This window comes from Neovison vison, chromosome 7 (assembly GCF_020171115.1).
Source record: "Neovison vison isolate M4711 chromosome 7, ASM_NN_V1, whole genome shotgun sequence".
NCBI lineage: Eukaryota > Metazoa > Chordata > Mammalia > Carnivora > Mustelidae > Neogale > Neogale vison.
Window position 1 is genome coordinate 51,186,122 of NC_058097.1, and position 21,539 is coordinate 51,207,660.

General features: G+C 49.2%; 1 protein-coding gene across 3 annotated transcripts in view; it reads right to left on the reverse strand.

The window, feature by feature from the left end:
* The window catches only part of TRPM4 (transient receptor potential cation channel subfamily M member 4), a 38,596-nt gene that overhangs the window by 5,948 nt on the left and 11,109 nt on the right, over positions 1-21,539 (reverse strand). For 2 of the 3 annotated variants that reach the window (XM_044256902.1, XM_044256903.1), the window contains 11 exons: positions 19,477-19,589; positions 18,842-19,183; positions 18,563-18,697; positions 13,210-13,339; positions 12,886-13,031; positions 11,590-11,702; positions 11,144-11,221; positions 7,120-7,551; positions 874-1,006; positions 565-739; positions 86-263 (listed from right to left, as the gene is read on the reverse strand). In XM_044256902.1, coding sequence (XP_044112837.1) covers positions 86-263; positions 565-739; positions 874-1,006; positions 7,120-7,551; positions 11,144-11,221; positions 11,590-11,702; positions 12,886-13,031; positions 13,210-13,339; positions 18,563-18,697; positions 18,842-19,183; positions 19,477-19,589 — 1,975 coding nt within the window. The remainder of the gene's footprint in view (positions 1-85; positions 264-564; positions 740-873; positions 1,007-7,119; positions 7,552-11,143; positions 11,222-11,589; positions 11,703-12,885; positions 13,032-13,209; positions 13,340-18,562; positions 18,698-18,841; positions 19,184-19,476; positions 19,590-21,539) is intronic. The other variant, XM_044256904.1, reaches the window with a different exon arrangement.

Sequence of the window (21,539 nt, forward strand, 5' to 3'; positions counted from 1 at the left end):
GTCTGGGTCAAGCTGGGACAGGAAGTCACACTGAGGTCAAGGGTCACGCTGGGTGAGGTCAGGTCAGAGAGTAGTTGGGCCTCACCTGAACATGGCGATGAGCAAATTGAGCAGCAGGATGTTGGCCACCAGCAGGAAGATGATGAGGAGGAGAACCACTAGCCAGTTGGCATAGAGCGAGACGCAGGAGCCTGCCTGAGCCCCCGGCGGGCGAGCCCAGAAGCCCTGCTCCGACGAGCAGTTGACATGCTCCATGAGGGCCACTGTGAAGGGAGACACTCAGAGATGGGCCAGGGAGACAGAGACCAGAGAAAAACAGAAATTCTCTGAATTTCTGTGTGTGGGGGAAAGAGACCCAGAGAGAGGGAGACAGAATCCCAGAGAGAGACAGAGGAGGTGTCAGAGACCCAGAGACAGGGAACAGAGATATGAAGAGAAAGGAGGACAGAGTCCCATAGAGATGAAGGGGGTAGGGGCTACTCAGAGACCTAGAGAGAGAGGGGGGCTGAGACTTAGGAGGGGGAACTCGAAGGGACGGCATCAGATCCTCTCATCCCTCCATACCGTCCATGTCCTCCTGGGGGATCTGCCCAAAGATCTGCAGATAGGGCCGGTAGAAGACGCGGCGCAGGACATTCGGGAGGTCACGATCCTGGGGTCTGAGGAGGCCCTCCGTGGCCACGCCGTAGGCAACCAGCCACACACCCAGGAAGAAGAGGAAGAAGAACACATCCTTCATCTGCGGGGTGGAAAGAGACCAAGTCTGGACCCGCCCCCTGGAATGACCCTGCCCCTAACCCCACCCATGCCCACACCTCCATGCCCCGCCCCTTCCCTCCTCTGGACCCGCCCACCCGACCCTGCCCCCCGCACCATCTTGTTCACGATCACGATCTTGGGCCCGAGTTGTTTGTTGACCGTGAAGATGTGCAGCAGCCGCAGCGTGAAGACCATGAAGTCGAGGCAGAGGACGGTGCGGCCCAGGTCATACAGGCCGGGGGTCAGCCTGCGGTGCGGGGAGATGCGGCAGGGCTCACTTAGGGGTCACGGGGTGCAAAGGAAAACCCAGGTCTTCCCAACACCAGGCTTAGGGTGACCCCGGAGGGGCCGCAGCCAGGACCTGCTGATTCACCCCGGGTTTACCCAGATTTCACTGGCACCCGCTTAGGAATGACTACATAAATCAGGGTCTCGGCAAAGATTGGGGAGGCCCCTGTAACAATCAAGTCGGAAAACCTGCTGGAATATTTGTCCAACCTATAAAGGGGCAAAATAGAGTTCCAGCAAGTGAGTAAGCAGAAGACAGATGACCTCACGGGGAGAGTGGATAACGAGAACACAGTTCACAGAGGGAGGTCGGATGGCCAACAGCACCAGTGACCCCTATGGGGAAAATAAAACTGTATCCCTATTTGCATCATCATGTACTTGAACCCTGAGTGGATTAAAAACCTAGAGTGAACGGCAAGGGGCGCCTGGGTGCTCAGTAGGGGTTAGGCCATGATCTCAGGGTCCTGAGAAGACACCCGCCTTTGGCTCTGTGCTGAGTGCGGCACATGCTTAAGCTTCTCTCTCTCCCCCTCCTTCCCCCAACTCTTTCTCTCAAAAATAAATAAAAAATAAGGGTACTTAAAAAAAAAAAAAAACCTAGAGTAAAAGGCAAAACATGAAAATCTGAAAATACAGAATTTCTTCATGAGCTTGACTGGATGAGAGGTCACAAGACAACAAAACCTTCTACGCAAGTAATGTGTAAAACCACAACATAGGGAAAGACTGATGAGTTTGACTAGTCTGAAAGATAAAATTTCCGTCTGTCAAGAGATAACATAAATACGATAAACAGAGAAAGGCAAAACTATCTGCCAAAAACACACGACCTAAATTTGATCACAAGGGAACCTGAGATAGACTCAAACAGAGGCAAGTCCTACAAAATAACGGGGCTGGCCTGTTCAAAAGTGTTAAGATCATAAAACTGAAGAAGGATCGAGGAACTGGGTTGGCTCCTAGGGTAGAAAAAGGACATTGGTGGAACAACTGGTAAAATTTAAGATCTCTTGGTTTTAATAAGGGAAGATGTTGACATCTGAGGATCTGGGTGAACAGTATAAAGGAATTCTTTGTACTGTTTTTGCCACATTTTTTATAAGTCTCTGGTTATTTCAGGATGCAAATGAAAAGAATAAAAGAATGTTTAAGATAATATACAAAAGTTTAAATGTTTTTTTTTAAAGATTTTATTCATTTATTTGACTGAGAGAGATCACAAGTAGGCAGAGAGGCAGACAGAGAGAGAGAGAGGAGGAAGCAGGCTCCCTGCTGAGCAGAGACCCCGATGCAGGACTCGATCCCAGGACCCTGAGATCATGACCTGAGCCGAAGGCAGCGGCCTAACCCACTGAGCCACCCAGGCGCCCAAAAGTTTAAATGTTTAAGATAATATACAAAAGATGAGCTGCAGACAATGAGAAGGTATTTAAAACAAAGCCACCAAAAGGGGGGCGACTGGGTGGCTCAGTGGGTTAAGCCTCTGCCTTCGGCTCAGGTCATGATCCCCAGAATCCTGGGATCAAGCCCCGCATTGGGCTTTGCTTGGCAGGGAGCCTTCTTCCCCCCCTACCCCACCTACCTCTCTGCCTACTTGTGATCTCTGTCTGTCAAATAAGTAAAATCTTTTTTAAAATAAATAAATAAATAAATAAATAAATAAAACCACCAAGAGGTTAGGGTGCCTGACTGGCTCAGGGGGCAGAGTGTGTGACTCTTGATCTCAGGGTTGTGAGTTTGAGCCCCATGTTAAATGTAGACATTACTTAAAAATAAAATCTTAAAAAGAAAAAAAAAAAACCACCAAGGGTTAGGAGAAAGCACCGACCCATCCATACACATACACAAGAGATCAACAAACACAAATGAACATGTATTTTCTAAAATGGCGGCAAGCCTATGAAAAGACATTGACAGAGGGACAAGTGGCCATTTGCTATGAACAGATGTCCAAGCTAACTAGTAGTCAGAGACGCATAAGTTTTAAAACGAGAAGTCATTTTTACCTGTCAGAATGGAAAAAAGACAGAAAAAGATCTAAAGGTTAAATTGAGAGCTACAAAATTTTAAAGATTGAAAATACCTGGTATTGTCTGTCAGGTGAGTCCTCAAGGGGCACCCTCTTACCCTGATGATGGGCGTGGATGTGGGCGAAGCTATTCTACAAGGAAACCTATCCATGTCAAGAATATATGTACCCTTGGGGCATCTGGGTGGCTCAGTGGGTTAAGCCTCTGCCTTTGGCTCAGGTTGTGATCCCAGGGTTCTGGAATCGAGCCCCACATCAGGCTCTCTGCTTGGCAGGAAGCCTGCTCCCTCCTCTCCTACTCCCCCTGCTGTGTTCCCTCTCTCGCTCTGTCTCTCTCTGTCAAATAAATAAATAAATATCTTAAAAATAAAATAAAATATCACTGGTATTCCTAAAGCATGATAGCACATGGCTCTTTCATCTCAAAAGATACTTTTTCTTTTTAAAGAAAGAGAGACAGGCAGAGAGAGAGGGGGAAGCAGGCTCCCTGCCAAACAGAGAGCCCAATGTGGGGCTCGATCCCAGGACCCCGAGATCATGACCTGAGCCGAAGGCAGAGGCTTAACCCACTGAGCCACCCAGGCGCCCCTCAAAAGATACTTTAATCAAAATATAAGAGAAACAGGGGCGCCTGGGTGGCTCAGTGGGTTAAAGCCTCTGCCTTTGGCTCGGGTCATGATCCCAGGGTCCTGGGCTTGAGCCCTGCATTGGGCTCTCTGCTCAGCGGGGAGCCTGTTTCCTCCTCTCTCTCTCTCTCTCTGCCTGCCTCTCTGCCTACTTGTGATCTCTGTCTGTCAAATAAATAAATAAAATCTTTAAAAAATATATAAGAGAAACAGAAACATAGCGTCCTGCAAAACTTTCTTATCTTGCTCTTGGAATAAATTATTCATGCTGAGTTACTTTGTAGCATCTCTAACAGCGCAGAGGAAGCAAGACTCTGTCAGGGGAGACAGGTAGGGAGGGAGTCACTGCTGTTAATGATCCAGATTATAAAACGGGGTATCAGGTCCCTTCCGTCCTTGGAAATAGTCACTGGGTTGTGTCCACAAATCTCTTCGTCTTCTCTCTTCACAGGAACAGTGTCCTAACTGCTAGGACTTTAAAAAATAATAATAGTTGTTAATAAATAAAAGGAAAAGAAACTTCATCAGCTGGTATCTGATTATAATGTCATGTTACCTTGAGTAGAAAATGAGACTTTGTGGACAGACTTTTGGCTTGATTTCTACCTCTTGAAGTTTAGAATTTTTGTCTCACTGCCTTATGAAAAGAATTCATTCATTCCTTTCATTCTGGCAAGAAGTCTGTCTTGTCTGATCTTTAGCCAACAATGGTTGAAACCCCTTCTTCTGGAATTTGATGCCAGATTTTCAAAGACTAAGGTATCTTTGCAAATACTGATATGGAAAGCACGTCAGGACATATTAAAAAGGAAAAAGAGGGGCGCCTGGGTGGCTCAGTGGGTTAAAGCTTCTGCCTTCAGCTCAGGTGATAATCCCAGGGTCCTGGGATCGAGCCCCACATTGGGCTCTCTGCTCATCAGGGAGCCTGCTTCCTCCTCTCTCTGCCTGCTTCTCTGCCTATTTGTGATCTCCATGTGTCAAATAAATAAATAAAATCTTTAAAAAAATAAAAAGGAAAAAGTTGCAGAAAAATACATGAAATATAATGTCCTTCATTTACAAAAGTATGTGTATCTGTCCATGTAAAAACACAGAAAAAGAACAAGCAGAAAATGCACCAAATTCAGCACCAAAGGACAAAGTAGGGAGTCTTGGAGAGATGTGGTTTCCGTTGTATGTTCCTCATTTCTTTAATCGTGTTCACTGAGGACATACTTCTGCATTTCTTTGGTAATAGGCTATATTTCAAAGATATTTTCTGTTGCTGGGAGATGAGCTAAGTATCTTTTTTTTCTTAAGAGTGATTTATTTGTCAAAGAGAGAGCACAAGGAGGGGGAGCAGCAGGCAGAGGGAGAAGCAGGCTCCCCGCTGAGCAGGGAGCCCAATGCGGGGCTCGACCCCAGGACCCCAGGATCATGACCTGACTCGAAGGCAGAGGCTTAATGGACTGAGCCCTCAGGTGCCCCGAGACAGATGTGTCTTGAGGAGTTTAGAATCTTTCTCGAGGAAAGAGACTGCACAAGCCGTACTGAGAGCATCATTTGGGAAGGACCACGAGTCAGGAGAGGATAAGGGAGGACTTCCAGAGATGGAGGCAGCAAAGCGGAGGCCTCAAGGAAGTGTAGGTATTGGCTTGGTCAAGGAGAAGGGGGAAAAGTGTTTCAAGAAGGGGGAACAGCATGCGCAAGACCCGAAGACATGAATGCCAAGACCCAAAACATCCATGTTTCCAAGGTTGTTTTGACGTGCCCTTTGCCCTCTCTCTGGGCACCACACAGTATGATCTGGAAGCCACGGATGAAATGAACTAACATGACACAGCCCCATCTTGGCAACAGGAAATATCTGAGGTGAATTCCTGACAATTTGTTTTTTATAAATTAGCTAAGAAGTAAGCAGAAACAGTCAAGGTTTTTATGAACTAAAAGGTGAAAACATTCAAGCTTCCCTGGTGACACCTGAATCTGTAGGAGCGCCTGGCGGCCGCCTGGGCAAAGCCTGGCAACTCCAGATCTCATAGTTGTGAGGTCTCGCCCCACTTTGGGGGTAGAGATGATTGAAAAGATTTTTTAAGTCTTAAAAAAAATGTGAATCTAGGGGCTCCTGGGTGGCTCAGTGGGTTAAGGCCTCTACCTTCAGCTCAGGTCATGATCCCAGGATCCTGGGATCGAGCCCTGTATGGGGCTCGCTGCTCAGCAGGGAGCCTGTTTCCTCCTCTCTCTCTGCCTGCCTCTCTGCCTACTTGTGATCTCTCTCTCTGTCAAATAAATAAATAAATTTTAAAAATAAATAAATAAATATTAAAAATTTAAAAAATGTGAATCTATAAAATTTGACCCAGGAAGACGACCCGAATGACATTAAAGCCACAATGTAAAATTCGCAAACACAGAACCTAGATTTTGGCAAAATTCAATACAGACAACACCAATGAAGAGCCAAATATTTGTTGTTCAATTTACCCCAAATAATAATTAACAAAGTTGAAATAATTTTAAAAACAAACTGAAAATGACTGAAATGAGTTTCATTGCCCTGGGATAAAACTGGTTCAAGAAGTTTGGGGAGGGCGCCTGGGTGGCTCAGTGGTTTAAGCCGCTGCCTTCGGCTCAGGTCATGATCTCAGGATCCTGGGATCGAGTCCCGCATCGGGCTCTCTGCTCAGCAGGGAGCCTGCTTCCTCCTCTCTCTCTCTGCCTGCCTCTCTGCCTGCTTGTGATCTCTCTCTGTCAGATAAATCAATAAAAATCTTTAAAAAAAAAAAAAGTTTGGGGAAACTGGGAACCCCTCCCTTGGTTAAGAGCTCATCCCACTGGTAAAGGTCGGGTCACAGTGTTATGATTACGAGGATAACCCGGATTATTACTGCAATCCGCTCCGAGGAGCTGGAGCCTGGATGCAGGGAAAGGAGTTCGGCGCGGGCCTGCAGAGCTGGGCAGGCCGCCACTGGGCAGCGCCCCCAGGACTCGGTGCGGGGGTGCGGGGCAGCCCTGGGAGGCAGGCCGGGCAGCTCAGAGTAGAAGGAGCCTGGTGAGGACAGACTGGAGGCCAGAGGCATCCTGGAGGCTGGGCGGAGGGCCTGGCGGGAGACGGGGACAGAGGCTGGGGCAGAACGGGGAAGGTTGAGTCTGGCACCCCCGCCTGGCCGGGAGTCTGGGGGAAGACTGTGCTCTGTGGGTGCCACCGCGGGGCCAGGTCTGGGGACCAGAGAAAAGTCCGCCAACCTGCAGATCTAGAAAAACAGCAGCCGCGGCCCTAAAGCCCGGTACCCAGGTGTGAGCGAACTGCTCGTCGACCCCCCGGAGGCGATGCTGTCGATGAAGAAGGGACTTTGGTTTGTGTTTCGGGATGGAAAAGCAGGGTTGGCTCCAGCCCAGCAGGGGGCGGGGGCGGCAGGGGGCGGGGACACTCACCGACAGCCCACGCCCAGGAGGAAGCAGGTGAGGGCCACCAGGTCGCACTGGTTCCAGGTGTCGGCGAGGTAGAGGCTCAGCCGGCGGCGCAGCGGGGCCTGCTGGGGGCCGGGCCCGGGCCCCCTGGTGGCTAGGCTGCCCCAGCCGCCGCCCAGGCCCTGGCGGAACTCCTCGCAGAGCAGGGTGAAGGCCCAGAAGTAGAGCAGCAGCTCCAGGGCGCCGGGCGCGCCAGGCTGGAAGTCGACGAGCAGCACCCAGGCGAAGAGCAGCAGGAAGAGGAGGTAGCTGACCACGTTGCCCATGAAGGCAGTCACCGGCGCCCCCCAGAACTGCGGCCAGCGGCGCAGGCGTGGTGGGCACCCCCCGCAGCAGCCGCCGCGCCTGGACTGTCCCAGCACCCGCACGGCCTTCTTCTCCCGGGGCTCTGCCAGCCTGGGGGGAGGGGGAAGGGAGGAGGCTCAGTCTGACCTCTGAGCCCCTCTTCACTATCACCAAGACCTCTCACCTTTCACATCTGACCTCTAACCCTGCCTATACCTGAAACCAAATCCAGGGTCAACCATCTCCTTGACGTTTGACCCACTATATCTAACCTTTGCCCTCTAAGATCTCCTTCAGGCAAGACTGCTGACCTTCCACCTCTGACCTTCTCCACCCTCCGAACTCTGGGGCCTTGGAATAACCTCTGACCCTGGTCTGGCTTCTGACTTCGAACCCCTCTTCTTTTTTTTTTTTTTTTTTAAAGATTTTATTTATTTATTTGACAGAGAGAGATCACAAATAGGCAGAGAGGCAGGAAGAGAGAGAGAGGAGGAAGCAGGCTCCCCGCTGAGCAGAGAGCCCGATGCAGGACTCGATCCCAGGACCCTGAGATCATGACCTGAGCCAAAGGCAGCGGCTTAACCCACTGAGCCACCCAGGTGCCCTCGAACCCCTCTTCTTTCACCTTCACAACCTCTGACTCTACATCTGACCTTGGACCGTCCACCCGACCTCTGACCCCCTCACTTTCATGAGCTCAGCTCCTCGGGTTTGAAAGCCCCTGCCTGAGTATTAACGTCGCCCCACAGATTCTGATGTCAGATCGTCCCGCCCAGGCTCCCTGTATGATCTCAGAACGAGCAGCCATATTTGGCTTCTGGATTCTGACCTTCTTAGTCCGCTCCCCTCTCTGACCCTTCTTGTCCAAGCTCTTACCCTCTGTCCCAATTTCATCCTGACTCTTCATTCGGACCTCAAACGCCAAAATAAATAATACACACGTTAACAAACTCAACCAGCTAACGGGAAAAGTAAACTGGCTTGGGGAGGCATCTTCTTCTCATAAACCAAGCAGAAAGATAACAACCCCAACGTGGAAACCCAAATCTGCATCAACTGATCAAAGGTGCATCAGCCCAAATGGGTCCATGAAATGTGGTCTATCCATTCAGCGGAATATTATTTAGCGCTGAAAAGGAAGGGCGCACCAATGCGAGCCACAACTTGGAGCAATCCTGAAAGCAAGATGCTAGTTTAATGAGACCCATCATAGAGGACCACACGGTGTGTGGCTCCGTTCATACGTTCATACGTTCCACGTCAGGAACAGGGAAATTCATTGAGACGAAACTCTCCCTAACAGAAGTTATTGGCCACTGAGGGCGGGGGGAGGGGAGGAATACGGAGTGACCATGAAGGGGTACAGAGGTTCTTGTGATGGTGACAAAAATGTGTTAAGATGGATTGTGGTGACAACTGCACAGTTCTGTGCATATACTAAAAACCACTGAATTGTAACACCTTAAATGGGTGAACTGAATAATATGTGGATTTTATCTCAGTAAAGCTGTTCTCAGGAAAACAAGAGGAGAGTATTATAAAAGCTAAAGAAAGTGCGATGCAGAGAGGACAGAGAGTTCCCTAACATTGAGGGAAAACAGACCTGGTATTTTACGTTTCACCCTCTGCAGGGCCCTGTAAACAAGAACGTGAGGTCAGAAAACTTCCTGCCATCTGCCATCTTGAATCAGGCACAACCAGGCCTCACAGACTCCGGGGCCCATCTTGAGCCTCTCAGCCTCTCAGCCTCTCAGCCTGGATCCTGGAAGGATCCAGGAACTTGTCCTTTTACAAAGCTCACCATGGAGGTGGCGCTCCCCAGCAGCTAAGAGCACAGCTTCAGGAACAAGATCTGGGTTCAAATCCCAACTCTACCACCTACCAGTCACATGAGCTGAGGCAAATGACTTAGTGCCTTCGTGATTTCAACTGTGAAATGGGGATGATAATAGACTCTACTGCATAGGGTTGTTGAGAAAATTAAATAAGCTGTTTTTCAAAAGGATTTAGCACACTGGCTACCCTCTGTAAGTGTTCTATAGCATCGGCTGTCGTCACCGTCACTGTCATCATCATCATCATGATGTAAAAGTTGGGAACTCCCTGGGCAGGGACATCATGATTGGTCCTGACACTGGGGACTTCTAGCCAACCTTTTTCAGTGGTCCCAACTCCTTTCTCAGTTTTCTCTTCTGTCCTGACAAACATATTGTATTCATTGTGCGTTGTCTCAGAAAAACATGTTTGCATATATGTATCTCAATTTGACTGCTTCTCAAAGCATGTAGTGGGTCTTAGAGACTTCTGGCTTCTGACCACGATTTGAATAGTTACCTGAAACATTTTTCTTCTGGAATATTGGGGGCCAGGGTCCTTTCCTTTTCTTACTACATCACTAAAGTAGGAAGGTACAAGGAGGAACATAAACGGGGGCCTCTCCCCACTTTCTCCACTACCAGAGTTTCAGACACTGATGCTCATACCCACCACTCAGCAAGATAACTGAGACATGGATCAATAAGAAACTCCATTAACTGACTACTTACTACATGCCAGACGCCATGATGCATTCTCCGCATTCTCTCTCAGCTGCTCCCCCAGGCGCTGGGCACACTGAGTTACTCCACACAGAATATTCTGGTTCCCTCTCGGTGAGAGGTCCAGGAGCCAAGGGATTACCATATGCCTCACTTCTGCCCATGAGATGTGGGCACAAGTGACGTGTGTCCCTTCCACATGAGGCTATAAGAGTAAGTACCTGGTTTGCCATTTCTCTTTTCCCTCTGCTATGAGACCAGCCACATCCCAGCTCGGAGGGGCTCCCTCATCCCAAAGTGGAAACCAGAACGGAGCCAAGACACAGACAACCCAAAAATGGGGCAGGAGGAGTAAGCCTTCGTTGTTGACAGTCACTGAGAGTGTAGGATGCTTTTTCTTTTTCAGATTTATTTACCTATTTTAGAGAGAGAGAGAGAGAGCACAAGTGGGAGGGGCAGAGAGAGGGAGAAAGAGAATCGCAAGCAGACTCCACCTGGGGCGTGGGGCCCGATGCAGGGCGGGATCTCACAACACTGAGATCACCTGAGCCGAAACCCAGAGTCAGACGCTCAACTGACTGCACTGCTCAGGTGCTCCTAGCTGTTCTCCTTTGCACCCTGCCCAACCTATCTGACAGAGGCACAGCTTTCCACACACATCCATTTTACAGAGAAGAATCCTGAGGCTTGGGGTCACTTCTAAGGTCAAAGTTAAGATTTGAACCCAGGTCTGTTCGGCTCATAGCCAAGTCCCTCAGCACCTCCACTCTGCAGCCTTATCAGACTTTTGATAGATACCTGCTTAGGCCTGGGTACCCCAGCATAGAGATTTAAGAGCAAAGACCCTTGGAGTCAGGAAAAAAAAAAAAAAAAGATGGATGATCTCTAAATGAAGCAAATCCGCCTGATTCCACTTGCCACATTGAGATGGAAGAACGTGTAACATGAAGTAAACAAGTTTACAATGAGGATCTCCTTCGTGGCAGAACCAAACCTGGACCCAAGCCTTGAGCTTGACATTTGGGAAACTTCCTTGGTTTCTTCAGTGGTTTCATGAAGCCATCACCCCCCGAAGCTCCACTTCTCCCCTCTGGCTTTGTTGCCAGCACCTGGTGCTCCTGAAGCTGCCCAGGGTGCCCCACCTCACTTCACCCCACCTCACTCACCCAACAGGGCCTTCCCCGTTGAGGCCCCGATCCATGTCAAATGCCACGTCCTTCTGTACAGACTCCTCCTCTGACTTCCTGGCATGGAGAAAAGCACAGAGTGAGGAATGGGGGCAGGGGTGAGTGGAAGAGGAATTCTCCAGAAAGACACCCAAACCTCTTCACCCAGAGGCCTGGCAGGGAGAGAGTGAGGCACTTTCCAGAGTCAGCCCAAAGAGACCTTCTCCCAAAGCCATGGCCAGAGGGCAGAGAAACTGTTCCCCAGAGGCACTGCAAAGAGCCCCCCCAGGAGCTCACCTCCCAGACACACCCCCAGCCTGGGGGAGGGAAAGAGAGCAAACAGGGAGGGGAAGCACTGGACAGACCAAGTAGGAAGGCAGCCAGCAGTACGCAGGAAGGAGAAACCGAGTGCCCCCCTCCTGCCATTCTAATCCCAGGGGACTGACCTGAAGGTGATGAGGTTGGTGTAGATGAGTGGGGGGCAAAAGAAGGCGAGAACCAGGGCCCAGATGGGAGTGGTGCTGTCCATCTCCCCCCACCACTTCTGTGTCAGCAGAGACTGTGGGGTGTGAGGAGGATTAGGAGCCTGAATCTACCCCACAGCCCCTTTCTAAAGACCCCAAGCCAGAACTGGGCCACAGCTGCAGCATCAGTGCAAGCGCTCAGGCAACTAGAACTACTGGGGATGGGGGGCAGGAGGTCAAAGGTGAGGATGACCTGCCCAAGGTTTTAGCTGGTAGAGTTAAACAGCCACCATTTATTAACACAACATGCTAGATACTGGGCTTAGCCCTTCACATAGGTTAGCCCACATCCCCCTCACCACACTCCCAGAACTAGTAATGATATTTCCTCTTTTCACGGATGGCATACGGGGAGGTTAAGCAAGAGGCCCAGGCTGGAATCCACGAGTTTAACCACTATTCGAACAAAGAGCTCTGGGTAAGTAGGTGAAATGCCAGCCAAATCATTCTGACAAGTGAGGATGGGGCTTCCTGTTAGGGTAAGTGGACTTCCTGTACTGAGGGTGGGACTCTGAGCCCATCAGATTTTTTTATTTTCTTTTTTTTTTTAACTAAGCTTTACACCCAGTGTGGGACCTGAACCCTGAGATCCAGTGGTGGGCTGTTACTCACTGAGCCAGCCAGTGTCACACCCTTATTAGATTTACATTAAGGATATGGAGAAGAGTTTTAAATTTCAGGATGGACATGATGGGAGAGACGTGGGGGCAAGCAGGGCTTCCTGAAGGAGAGGATTTCCTATGGGAAAGGTGGGCTTCCTAAGCCAAGTTTGTCTATGCCTAAAACACTAGGTAATTGTTCAGTGAGGTCATTCTAATTGTCAAGACCTGGAAGGGAGGACCCTTAAGGAAGTGGGAGGGACTTCCTATAGATGACTAGGGCTTCCTTTGGGAGAAATGGGATTTCCTATGGGAGTGAGAGGACTTCCTGTGTGACGGATGGGACTTCCGGTGGTCACCAGGAATTTCTGTTCAGGAATAGAACTTTTTAGGAGAGTGGGCTTTGCTGTGGGAAGGTTGGCTTTCCTGTGGCAGGGGGTGGGGCTTCTTCTGGGAAGCGCAGCCCTTCTGGGAGAGTTTCTGGAGGACAGGTGGTCTCCAGGAAGAGCGGAGGCTAGTCCAGACCATTCACTGCCCACGATGATAGGGGCTTCTCCTCCATACTTCCCAAAGTTTCCAGGTGGGAACTGTGTGGGGTGTTGGCGCCTCAGGTGCTTACCTGTACCCCATCCTGGGCAAAGAAGGCACGGGCATCAGCCTGCATGGCCAGCTGGAGGCAAGTGGCATCCCCCCAGAGTGGGCAGCGGCGGAGGAGCAGGCGAGCGGCCCGTTTCTCGCTGCTGCGGTAGCACTCACCGAAAAGGTCTGGCGCCGGGAGATTTATGTGGGAGGGAAGAAAGGGAGTGAGGACATGGTGTGAGAGGAAAGATGAGTGGATTGAGGAGGAAGGAGCAGGGTTGGGAGAAGAGGAGTGGGGAGATGCACAACCCCCTGCATGGCAGCTCCCTGTCCCCCGCCCCCCCAACCCCCATGCCTTACTCACCAACACCCAGACCCTCAAACTTGGCCGCTAGGTCTTTCCTCCGTGCTGCCTCCTCAGCCTCAGACTCCAGGCGTGCCAGCACTCGGAGCAGCAAACAGGCCCCAAGAGCTGAGGCCACAGCGTTAGAGCTCTGGAGAGGCAGAGAGAGGGGTCACAGAAGGGGAAGGGGAGGGGGGCAAACCTGTGATCACAGGAAAAGGAAAGAACCAGAAGTCAGAAATTAACCAGGGTCATCAGTGGCCAAGGATGAGGTAGTGTTTGTATATGAATCTGGAAGAAGCTGGTGGTCATCGGGTGAAAAATGTCCACAGCAGGTTGTTCAGGGACCAAGGGCTGAGACAGGGTTAGAATGACATCAGAGGTTAGAGACAGGTCAGGAAGTGGCTGGTGATATCACCTAAAATGGCAGAATAGAGAACTTCAAGACTGTGTCTCTCCACAAAAGCAACAGATAAACTGCCAAAAGCTGTCAGAGGCAACTTTCTCAGAGCTCCAGAACAGAACATAAAACTTACAACAAATAGGAGAAAGCTCAATGAAGAGAGAAAACACAAGTTTCAGCAAAAGAGCCCTGTGACATGTGAACTACTGCTGTCAAGTCCACAGCTCCAGGGCAGCCTGGAGGGCAACAGCCCACACTCTCAGTGCAAGCTGTTGCTACCAGAAGGGGCAAATCATATCTGACTCTCAAATCACTGTGGTTGCCCATGTGGACTTAGCTGTCCCTGGAGGGTCAGCTCAAGGGTTTGTCTTCATTTCACTGTTTTGGGGGCTTTTCCCCAAGCAGAAATGGCTCCCCAGATGGTGTTTGAAAGCATTTCGAGACAAATGCATTAGCCTCAGCTGACTGAAGCCAAGAATAACAGTCAAGATTCAGCAAAAACTGGATAGTGGGGAGGGAAGTAGCTGAGGAAGGAGCTACTCCGAGGAATAAGGGGCTTGAAGAGCTCCTACGTGAATCAGGGAAAGGCCACCTGCATGACCAAGACTGGGTGCAGGCTCAGAAAAGTCCAAAGAAAACCCTGAGCTTTTACCTCTTGCTGAACTTTCACCCCAGCAAAAGCAGGAAGTGAAGGCTAAGACAGAACTGTAAACAGCCTGCCTGAGTATTGAAATACAGCTCCGACTTGGAGCCTGTCTGCAACCCAGCAGTGTTTTGCTCCCCAAACCCAGCCTAGGCACTTAAGGAATTCTCTGATGAGTCACTAGCTGGCTACCTAGCTAACAGAACAGGGACTTCAGTGGCCACACATGACAAAGCATACACGAAAGCAAAGCCTTTACACAAATAGCGCAAAAAAGTCACTAAGCAAACGCCACCACCAATAAATAGCTCATAGCAAGCTACAACAAATCCCAGAGGAAAGGGTAAGCTGGTTTCCAGAGGTGCCACATTATAATATTCAAAATGTCCAGTTTTCAACAAAAAACTATAAGGCTTGCAAAGAAACAAGAAATTATGGCATATTCCCAGGAATAAATTAATAATAATAATAACAATAATAATAGATAAAAGAAAGAAGGAAAAGAAAAGAAAAAATCAATAGAAACTGTCTCTGTCAAGCTCAGACTTTGGACTTAACTGCATAAAGATTTTAAATCAATTGCTTCACAAATGCTCAAAGAGCTGAAGGAAATCATGGACAAAAATGAAAGAAAGCCAGGAGAAGGATGCTTACTAAACAAAGAATAGGAACAGAGAGAAAGAAATTATCAAAAAGGAATCAAGTAGAAATTCTGGAGGTGAAAAGTACAATAACTGAAATGAAAAATTCACTAACAGGCCTCAATAGCAGCTCTGAGGAGGCATAACAAAGAACACATGAAGTTGAAGACAGATCAGTTGAGATTATCTGGTTTCGGTGCAAAAAAATAAAAACCAAGAATAAAGAAAAATACACAGATCTGAAGAAACGTGTGGGGCACCATAAACCATACCAATATATGCATAATGGGAGTCCCAAAGAAGAAGACAGGGAGAAAGGGCTAGAAAAGAATATTTTGAGATTTTAAAAATATTTCAAAATATAAAGATATTCTGAGTTTTGGGGACTAAAACTCCCCAAGTTTTGATGAAAGACATGAATCTGCACATCCAACAGCAAAGAAAACAAAGCAGGATAAATTTTCAAAGAGATTCACACTGGAAAAACATTATCATCAGGGCGCCTGGGTGGCTCAGTTGTTAAGCGTCTGCCTTCAGCTTGGGTCATGATCCCAGGACCATGCTTGGATCCCACATCGGGCTCCCTGCTTGGCAGGAAGCCTGCTTCTCCCTCTTCCACTCCCCCTGCTTGTGTTCCCTCTCTCACTGTGTGTGTCTCTGTCAAACAAATAAATAAAATCTTTAAAAGAAAGATAGATAGACATTATCATCAAATTGTCAAAAGCTGGGGGTGCCTGGGTGGCTCAGCTGTTAAGCATCTGCCTTTGGCTCAGGTCATGACCCCAAGGTCCTGGGTTCAAGCCCCGCATCAGGCTCCCTGCTCAGTGAGGAGCCTACTTCTCCTTCTCCTGTTCCTTCTGCTTGTGCTCCCTCTCTGGCTGTGTTTCTCTCTGTCAAATAAACAAAATCTTTTTTTAAAAAATTGTCAAAAGCCAAAAACAAAGAGAGAATCTTGAAACCAGCCAAAGAGAAGTGACTCATCACACATAAGAAATCTCAGTAAGATTAACAAGTAGACTGTTGTGCTCAAAAAAAAAAAAAAAAAAAAGATTAACAAGTAGGATTAAATAATGATAATATATATAATTTTAAAATTATAAAGCCCTCAGAAGATAACACGGGAATAAAACTTCATGACCTTGGATTTGGCAATGGTTACTTAGACATGACACCAAAAGCAAAAACAAAAACACAGACAAGTTGAACTTGATCAAAATTTAAAACTTTTGTGAATCAAAAGACACTATGAACTGAGTTAAAAGACAACTCACAGCAAAGGAAAAGAGATCTGCATCATATACAGATATCATATACTGATATCATATACTGATAAGGGATTAATATCCAGAGCATTTAAAGAACTCTACAACGCAACCACAGAAAATAAGACAAACAAACCAATTTTTAAAATGGGCAAAGCAGGGGGCAGGAGTGGCTCAGTCAAACATCTGACTCTTGATTTCAGCTCTAGTCATGATCTCAGGGTCATGAGCTTGAGCCCCTCATTGGGCTTCATGCTGGGTGTGGAGCCTGCTTAAGATTCCCTCTCTCTGGGGTACCTGGGTGGCTCAGTGGGTTAAAGCCTCTGCCTTTGGCTCAGGTCATGGCCTCAAAGCCCTGGGATCAAGCCCCACGTTGGGCTCTCTGTTCGGCAGGGAGCCTGCTTCCCCCTCTCTCTCTGCCTGCTTCTCTGCCTACTTGTGATCTCTCTCTGTCAAATAAATTTTTAAAAAATCTTAAAAAAGACTCCCCCTCTCTCCCTCCCCACTCACTTTCTCTCTCTCAAAAAAAGGGGAGGGCCCCCAAAGGACTGAAACAAACATTCCTCAAAAGATATGCAGATGGTCCATAAGCACATGAAAAGTTGCTCCATGTCACCAATCATTAAGGAAACAGGTCAAAGCCACATGAGGACGGCAATTACAAAAAACCAAAAATACCAAGTGTTGGCGGAGATGTGAAGAAATTGGAACCCCTGTGCCTCGCTGGTGGGAATGTAAAAGGGTGCGGCCTTTTACATACAGTATGTACACTGTATGTACGTACACATACAGTGGAAGACAGTATGGTGTTTCCATTACAGCTTAAACCTAAAATTATTATCTGATCCGGCACCCCCATTCCTCGATGTGTCCTTAAAACAGCTGAAAGCAAGGACTCAGATACCTGCACACCGATGTTCCTCGCACTGTTATTCACAATAACCGGAAAGCCCAAACAAGCCATGCGACCATCAAGAGGTGAAGGGAGAAACAAAACGTCACACGTTGACAAATGGAATATTTTCAGTAACAAAACGGAATGAGGCACAGATATGCCCTGCAACTTGGATGACCCGTGGAAACACTATGCTGAGCATAAGAAATCAAGAGCAAAGGGCCACCTACGAGAAGGTTCCGATCTATAAACATCCAGAAGAGGCAACTCCAAAGTCCATAGGGATAGGGAGGGAGCAGCTTAGTCATTGCCAGGGGCCGGGGGAGGAGGCAATGGGGACTGAGTGCTAATTGGATATGAGGTTTCCTTTTGGGATGACGAAAATGTTCTGGAACTAGACAGACATGGCACAACACTGAGTGTGCTAAAGGCTACTACTGAATCGTACAATTTTAAGTGGTTCAAATGGTGAATTTTATGTTATATGAATTTTACCTCAGTGAAAGATAATCTATATTTAACCCATGACTTGAGGGTTTAAAAACAACCCAAAGCTGGGGCGCCTGGGTGGCTCAGTGGGTTAAGCCGCTGCCTTCGGCTCAGGTCATGATCTCAGGGTCCTGGGATCGAGTCCCGCATCGGGCTCTCTGCTCGGCAGGGAGCCTGCTTCCCTCTCTCTCTCTCTGCCTGCCTCTCTGCCTACTTGTGATTTCTCTCTGTCAAATAAATAAATAAAATCTTTAAAAAAAAAAAAAAAACCCAAAGCTGAAGAAGTCCTGTCAAGATATTTCTTTTTCTTTTTTTTAAATTTTATTTATTTGAGAGGCCAGGGGAGAGAGAGAGAGAGCTCAAGCAGGGGGAGGGGCAGAGGGAAAAGCAGGCTCCCCACTGAGCAGGGAGCCCGATGCGGGGCTTGATCCCAGGACTCTGGGATCATGACCTAAGCTGGAGGCAGACGCTTAACTGACTGAATCCCCCAGATCCCCCCCATCAAGACAGTTCTACAGCATAAAAATAGGCTCTCTCTTAAATTCCAATCAAATCCTATGACCTTTCTTCCTCTCAAACTTCCCAAATGTGTCCCAATGCCTCCATCCCATCTGTTTTTAGTCCAGGCCCCCACCTTGGCTTCCTGGAAGCTTCCAGATCTACCTTCTTAGCTGGTGTCCTTGCCTCTAGTGTGCAAGTGTAACTACGTTTAAATGACTCCCCATCAGCTCCGGGATACCGTCAAACTTCCCCATACAGGGAACCATTCCGAGAGAACGTGACTGATTCTCAGGTATGAACAAGGGGAAACGCAATTTGCATTGCTAGCGGAAAACACAAGTTAGGAGAACTGCACGATATTGGGGGGTGAAAAGGAGAAGTAGCAGGTGGAGTCACAGATCGGCAGGGAGGGGAGGCTGGGATGGGGGCCAGAGTGATGCTGGAGGTCGGGGACTCTTACTGCTCAGGCCCTGGGGTCCAGCAGGGATAAAGGACAGGAATACAGAAGAAAGGAGAATTCGAGACCAAAGCAGCACTCACCATCTCCCAGAAGTACATGGCCATCTGAGCTCTGTTTAGTAGCAGCGCCCAGAGGAGCAGGTCACTCCAGGGGGCCTGCCCGAGGATGGCGTCCAGCATGAGCTCAGAGGGGGCCCTGTCCGACAGCAGACCTACCTGCAGGCAAGGGAGGCGTGGTGAGGACCAGCCCCTGACTCTGCCCAACCACCAGCTCCACCCTCATCCAGGGGCATACCCCCAGATCCTTCAGTGCCTCCCCCCCCCACTCCCCACCCCCAGGCTCGCGGGCCTTGTCCTTACGCTCTCCCTGCAGCATTGTCCCTGGTGGGGATCCCCGGCGCCCCCTGCGCTGTACCTCGGTGCACACGTCTCCCCCAGCAACATTCGCAACACCTGCCCCACGTCAGGGGGTCGGGGATCCACAGAGGATTTAAAGACTGGGCTTTTGGTGCCTGTGCCGTGGGACGCCTGGTCCAAAAGGCTGCGGATGAGCGAGTTGGGGGGTGCTGCGCTGTACAGCTGGGTCAGGCGTGCCGGGGTCAGGAAATGGCCCACACTGAGGCCATGGGAGATGAGCAGACGCACGAACTCGGGCCGGTCATTCAGGAGGGCATCCATAAGGGAGGCTTCCAAGTGGATGGACTGGCAGGAGTGGGATGGATTGGGAAAGAGGTGAGCACACAGATGGAATGCTTGTCAGACATTAAGGACAAGAGATGGGGTACAGAGCTATGAGTGACAGGTGCGTGGGTGGATGGATGGATGGATGAACGTATGGATGGATGAATGGATGGGAGGAAAGATGGGAACAGATGGACAATTAAGAGAAGGCTGAACAATAATGGAAGACAGAGCCAGATGCAGAAGAAGTCAGACAGGGAGGAGAGTGCGTTCCCCTTGTCAGGACCCACAGCCCCCCAGGCCTGCCCCCTCACCCGCCATTCAATGTCCCCCCGGAAGAGTTCACTTTGCGCAATGTCCACACGATTCCAAGCCACAGCCAAACGCAACTCGTCCAGGTAAGCTGAAGCCTCTGAGCTCCCACAAGCTGAAAGAGTGAGAGGGAGAGGGGGCAAGAAGTCGGGGGTGGGAGGCATGAACTTCAGATGAATGTCTGCTTTGCTTCAGTGGGAGATTACGTGACATTAAACCCCAAATGAAGGGGATGTTGTTGGGTAGCGTCTGGGGTCTTTAAGAAGTCAGGCTGTTGCAAGCATAAGATCGTTAAGCTTGGCACAAAGCAGACCAGCACTCTAGAGTCCTCAAGAAGAAGGAAAGGGAATCATGTATCCATTTCACACTTACTGATGTAGATTATGGACCAGGCAATGGGAGGGATGGAGAAAGAAACTGGATACAGGCCTTGCCTTGAAGGAGGTCTTTCCAGAGAAGTGTGTCCAGGAACTACATAACTACCCTCCAGGGGGACTGGTGCCCTTGCAGGTGGGCACAGAATATGATGAGGGGAGATGGCACTCACAGGGTTGTGGCGTGATCCAAGGGCGCCTCCTAGAGGACGGCATGCAGGTAGGGCTTTTGAAAGATGGGTGGGATTTGGAGGTGCACATCTAAGATGAGAAAAGAAACTTCAAGGAAACAGGAGAAGCCTGAGCTAAGGTCTGCATGCAGGCAAGCGCAGGAAGGGACAGCAAACGTGAGTCACTCTGATTTCCTAGAAACATATGGGTATTTGTGAGAAGACAGAGAAATGAGCAGCAGAAAAGGAGGTGGGAAAAAATCAGAGCCTCAGCGGTGCTCTGGAAGGCCCTGGAGGTCATTAAGAAGAACGAGGAAAACCAAAGGCCTTTAAAACTTTGACGCAACAATTAACACATCCAAACATGTATGGCCAACAAGGGACCAGAAAAATTGGAAGCATCCAGCAAAGGTTCCAAGGAGAAGTCAAGCAAAGTCTAGGCACTGCTGGCGCCCAGAGCACCTGTGCCATGGAGTTAGTTTTTCTTTCTGTGTCCACTTGCTCCACATCAATTTCCGAAACAAAGGAGCGCCATTTTGGTTGTTCCAAAAACTGGAATGGCGGGACTACGCAATCTAGTGGAGTGCAGATGCGCAATGGGCACTGAGGCAGGCAGACCTGGGTTCCAATCCCAGCTCCAACAACACCAGTGAGCATCTTCAGGAAAGCCACTGGACCTTGGGAGCCTCTGCTCCCTCATCTATAAAATGGGAATAATCATGGTCCCCACTTGGCAGCACTGTTAATAGTGATAACTGTGGGATGGAATTTCAGAGAGGAATCTGCCACTGGGCCAGTGGAAACTCGAAGGGGTTGAGGAGACAGGTCAAGAGAGAGGCAGTCACATGCCTAGGACAACATAACTTTATATACATATTTTATAAGTAGGCTCCATGCTGGGTGTGGAGCCCAGTGCAGGGCTTGAACTCACAACCCTGAGATCGAGACCTAAGCTGAGAAGAGTCAGACATTTAACCGACTGAGCCATCCAGGTGCCCCTATATTTCTTTTCAAAACCCAGAGAAGTGAATTCACGGTGGGATTTTCTAAGGTTCTGTAGATCTCCCTGACTTTCCTCACAGTTTCAAGACAAGAAAAAAAAAATTATATCTCATTTCTATTCTGTCTTAACACATCTCTCCATTTATCACCTAGACCTCCCCCCAACCCTTCATGCTCACCATGCCCCACATGGAGCTCAGCACCGACCCTCCCTGTGTTCTGCATCTTAGGGTTGGCCCCTTTGTCCACCCAGTCAATGAGACAGCCCCCCACCCAGCTCCCCGTGCCATCTCTGCCCCTCCCTCCTTTCCTTCACATCCCCTAGCTCATCAATCCCCAAGTCCCATACCTCTAGCCCCTCCCCAAACCCTCTCTGCCCTACACAACCCTGCAAGCAGGAATGGAAGATTATGGGCCAAAGGTCTGCCAACTGCTCGGCACCATGCCTGGGCTCATGCCACAGGGAGCACGCACCCCTTCCCCACTTCCTTCCTCACCTGCCGAAACCCCACCCAGTCA